Source organism: Priapulus caudatus, unplaced genomic scaffold (genome assembly GCF_000485595.1).
Source record: "Priapulus caudatus unplaced genomic scaffold, Priapulus_caudatus-5.0.1 Scaffold88, whole genome shotgun sequence".
In the NCBI taxonomy this organism is placed as follows: domain Eukaryota; kingdom Metazoa; phylum Priapulida; class Priapulimorpha; order Priapulimorphida; family Priapulidae; genus Priapulus; species Priapulus caudatus.
This window is the reverse complement of record NW_014577149.1, coordinates 430,933-435,989: the sequence shown is the minus strand read 5'-3', so window position 1 is coordinate 435,989 and position 5,057 is coordinate 430,933. Positions and strand designations below refer to the sequence as shown.

Genomic DNA, 5,057 nt, shown 5'->3' with positions numbered 1-5,057 from the left:
GCGTATGTGTGTCTGTGTGTGTGTGTGCGTATGTGTGTCTGTCTGTGTGTGTGCGTATGTGTGTCTGTGTGTATGTGTGCGTATGTGCGTATGTGTGTCTGTGTGTGTGCGTATGTGTGTCTGTGTGTATGTGTGCGTATGTGCGTATGTGTGTCTGTGTGTGTGCGTATGTGTGTCTGTGCGTGTAGCATTATATAGAATATCTATGGATCGCGTGAGTGGTGTTTGTTTTATTTCTTCGTTTGTTTGTTTTTCGTCGTTTTCGCGTTTCGTCGCTTTTCATCATCGATCAGCGCACGGTTGATCGGTTGTTTGTTTATTGTTTGTTTGTTTACGTTTGTTTACTCAAATCTATATATAACATCTCTTTGTCGTATATATAATATTATATTATTAATATTATGTATCGATTTCAATACAATAATAGCAGAAGCATGTAGGCTAATTACTTTTCTAAAGTAAAGACTAGTTGGAAACACGCGCAGGGAAGCTATGTACGCATGCAATCGTTTTCAATAATATATAGGAAGGGCTTTTAGGCGCTCATATATAGATATAGATATATACATACATATATATAATATATATATATGTATAAATATATATATATATATATTACAATTATCGGTAAATCAAAAAACAAATATATGCTGGTGTATACCCCTGTTACAATTTTATGGTACACAGTTATTGCCAAGGGCAAGCTCCATGCTAAATCTGAACAGTGGCTATGATCCCAATGTTTGTGTGTAGGCTGTTACATGCAGGCGAATCGAGGAGATGACTTTAACCTCAAAAACTCATTTACGAAAGCAGTATAACTGCTCATTAATATCACATCTTCCTGGTTCGTTTAGTTAGTATAAGGTAGGACTCCTGCTCCACATGAATCTTCACGTATATTCTTTTTCACCGTGTAAGTATATGGCGCGCGTACGCGTATATAGTGGAAGCCATCGATCGTGTCTGTATCAGACGCAGAACACCACGCTGTCCACGCCGCCGAGTGGCGCCACTGTACCACCAGCAGCCGTTTGTTGATTGCGATCACCATTCTGAGATGGCTGCCGCCCGGCCGGCTCAGTGCGTACAGATGACACCCTAGATAGAAAATATATTAAACCTGCGCGTAGGGTACATACAGCAACACAATCTGAGCTAGTATTAATGTTTATTAGGACACACGGCTTATAGGCGTAAGCCGTGGTGCAGACCATGTTATCATATTAAATGCCTGTTATTCGCTCTGCCTATTTTAACGCGATTACTGAATAAGTAGGTAGGTAGGTTTAGTGAAATGGATTATATAGTCGATTAAAATTAGCAGTTTGTACAGTAAGCGGCTATAAAAAATTCGAAATGCAAGTGATTTTTTTCCGAAAACATGTCAGTATTCTATGAACAAAGCTCGTATATTTTGCATATATATAATTACATGTTAATTATGGTCATAAAACAGATTTGTATCATTGTTGCGCATACGGAGTTCTTTTATGTTGGATGGCGATATAGCTATAGGGAAATATCATAACGTATTGCATAAACATGTTAAGCCATGAAGTGATTAAATCGGACACACGCGACATACAAGGCGCGAATATGCGCCTCCCGAATACTTTTTTTCAGCTTTCTTGACTACTAGAACTTAATCGTACCTTTTGTGATTTCCAATCGATTGTTCTTTAGGTCAGCCTTTGTGCGCGTCGTTTGTTCGTGGCTCTGTCCTTCAAAATCACTAAGTCTGCAAACGTATACACGACTTTCCTTGCCTAGAAGTAAAACCCTCGATTTTTACAATCGATAATTTATATTACTTGGCAAATAAATCGATTTAGGTGGGTCTTCTGTGCTGTGGGTTTTGTCGCCTAAGAGATCCTCGCCTCTTTTTATCCGAAGTTAATGGCACCAACCGTACTTATTTTGTACCGACAGAACTCGAGTGAAGACATTTCAAATAGTCAATGACTTTTCAGCAGACTCGAACACGACTTTGCTATTCATCGTGTTAGGTAAAAAAAAGAAACGCGAAGAATATAATCTTTCGCCTATATTTACTGCAAGATGTGAATAGACTAGTGTTCAGTCACTACTATTCAGGCTCGGAATTCGCTCGACTAAACAAACATGCAGGACCGACAGGGTTCCATTTACACAGAACATCGAAATCAGATGACGTGCCCACCCACACGAATCACAGGCTCACACACGAACACTCACATTCGCACGCACGCGCACAGACACGCACACATACACTCATAACACGATCACACACACGCACACAGACAGGCATCACACGCTCATATACTCAACGGCTTACACGCACGCACGCACGCACGCATGCATGCTCACACGCACACATATACGCATCATACGCTTACCCAGTCACAAAGACGCGCATGCACATAAACATGCACAGGCACTCGCAAGCATTACACGCAAATGCACACAATATATATATATCAAGAGCTAATAATACCTAGAGTGTACAACGGAAAAACGGGAAAATAGTGCTATTTCACGACAACATTATTCTACTTTGCCTGCGAGTTTATAATAATTTCATGGTATCAAGAGCGGATAATACCTAGAGTGTACAACGGAAAAACGGGAAAATAGTGCTATTTCACGACAACATTATTCTACTTTGCCTGCGAGTCTATAAGAATTCTTTGCTTCAGCAGCAGCAGCAGAACAGCTGGCTTCACTGCGGCAGGAACAGGAGGAGGAGGAGGATGCGCCGCGCATGCGCACTAGCGCGCAGCTCTCGTGCGCGCTCACCGCGAGCGTGTAATGCCGGAGCGTAATGACAGGCTGCAGCACGCCGCCGCGTCCGCCCCGCCGCTCCGCCAGCCGCCAGCCGACGCCGTCATCGTCATCGTCGCCACCGTCATCGTCATCGTCGCTGTGTCTGATCATCGCCGCCGGCCGTCGGCAGACGATCTGAGCGCCGAGCGGCGGCGGTGCGTGTGTCGTCTGCGTCGTGCGGACGGACGGACGGACGGACGCTAACACGCAGCGACAGCACATCAACGAAACCTCAGTAGTAAGTATTAAGTTCATCGCTATACGTCAGCTATCGTCTGCTAAACCTCTGCTACTGGCTCATATCTCCATCTTCATCTGATCGCTGGCTTGCGTCTGACATCGTCTGCTGCGTCGGCGAGCTTGCGTCATTGTCCGTGCGTCGTCGCGTGAACTTGCGTCATCGACTGTGCGTCGCGTGTGACGTGAGCGCGATCGTCTGTTGCGTGTGTGTGTGTGACGTCAGAGAGCTGAGAAACCCCGACTGCGAACGGAACTTTGTGTACGTGTCACTGCGCATGACGTCGAGACCGTGTGACGTCACAGACCGCGTCGCTAACGTGCGCGGTATCACCGGAAGTTCGTGTGCGCGGCGACGGTGGTGCCGCCCCGCGGCATTGTGTGAAGACATTACGACAGACAACCAATCAGCCGTAGCGCGGTGATCACGTGAGCGGAAGCGACCAATCACACGTAACTTCCGATTCAAACACATCAACCTAGGAGGAGCTTGCTGGAAGCTCAAACATACGCATCAATACAGACACAATTATATACAATACTTCATATGGCATACACATGCACGATAGACAGATAGATATTTAATTAACTAATTTATACACACACTATAACAATTTTCGCCTAGTTGCCTTCCTATTCCCCACTGCTCAAGTTTTCTACTACCAGGCAAGAGAAGGCGCGTGCACGTATGCACACATAACAACCCGCCCTCACACACACACACACACACACACACACACACACACACACACACACACACACACACACACACACACACACACACACACACTCACCATTTATTGGCGTGGTGTTGGTGGCATGCAAGATAGAACACTAATACTGTTACGCATTTATGACGTTTAACGCTAGATCTCTTACCTTTATCAGCCAGAAACAGAAGGATACCGTGCGGAGCGACAACATTCAGCTGCCTGATGACTACGGATCTATCGAAGAGAGCTCTATACGGCGTTCTCTCTGAAAGAATTCAGTATTGCATCTTTCAATAATAACAGATATTTAAAAAATGGGAATAGTTGTGTGCGGAGAAATGGCAGAGTGCCTATTTTGTGACGTGATCGTGTAATGGAGGCATACGTCCGTTTTCTATCAGCGAATATGAAATATAAATGCCATTTCATACATCATCATCTCTGCAGACTGGCATGTCTACACGCGCGCATTAGGCCGCCTCTATTCGAATATGTTTTCCTCAAACTATCGACGCTCTTGCATGGCTGCTTTACGCTCTGTGAGCACGGCGCGAGTCGAGAAAGCGTATGCACATTAGCGGCGGTGCTGCCAATTGCAGACAAGCGTGGCTTGGCAGTTGCATGGCGCATCGAGTGGTTTTGACTATAGATCACGTGACTGTCGAAGGTAGTTTTTTCTATGGCTGCTGTCAGACGGGAAACTCGGCCAAGTGGGACCGTCGTTTTTTCGCGGACAGATGCCCGTGACTGGAAATATAGCCGTATTATGGTCGTGACCAATTTTTCTCTCACGCCGCCCTAGCTCTAACCGTGTAGCGTGTAGACCTTCGCATCGCCACAGAACTATAACGGCAAAGTAAACGGCTGGTGAAGAATATGTGTGGCATGGCAACGGTCGTGCTGCTGTACAATAAAAAAGATTCTAGCCGGAAAAATAAACGCTTGGCTATATAGCCGGCTGCGCTAAACTCAAAGTCAACTCAGCAGAAGTTGGCCAGATTGGACCGTTTAACTATAGCAAACAATCGAACGCGCAACTTCAGCGCGCTTTTAAATTGAAATTGTGGCGGCGCTAGTGAACGGGCGGCCATTCACCGGAACTCTCTCATACTTTGTTGTGTAGCCCAGTGGCGACGCGAAGGGTTACGCGCGGGTCATTCATGAGTTGTACGAACATGCACAAGTAAGCCTGACACATGCACGCACGGCTGCACGTTCAAACACACGCGCGCGCGCACTCACAGACTCACAGTGAGAGAGAAAGAGAGAATGATATATATACATATACATGTATATGTATAT

At 45.5% G+C, this 5,057-nt stretch overlaps 1 protein-coding gene across 1 annotated transcript in view; it reads right to left on the bottom strand.

The window, feature by feature from the left end:
• Positions 1–5,057, bottom strand: part of LOC106804799 (GTPase-activating Rap/Ran-GAP domain-like protein 3) — a 66,625-nt gene that overhangs the window by 4,909 nt on the left and 56,659 nt on the right. The window contains exons 17-19 of the mRNA XM_014806146.1: positions 3,922–4,020; positions 1,656–1,769; positions 938–1,101 (exon numbers count right to left, since the gene is read on the bottom strand). Coding sequence (XP_014661632.1) covers positions 938–1,101; positions 1,656–1,769; positions 3,922–4,020 — 377 coding nt within the window. The remainder of the gene's footprint in view (positions 1–937; positions 1,102–1,655; positions 1,770–3,921; positions 4,021–5,057) is intronic.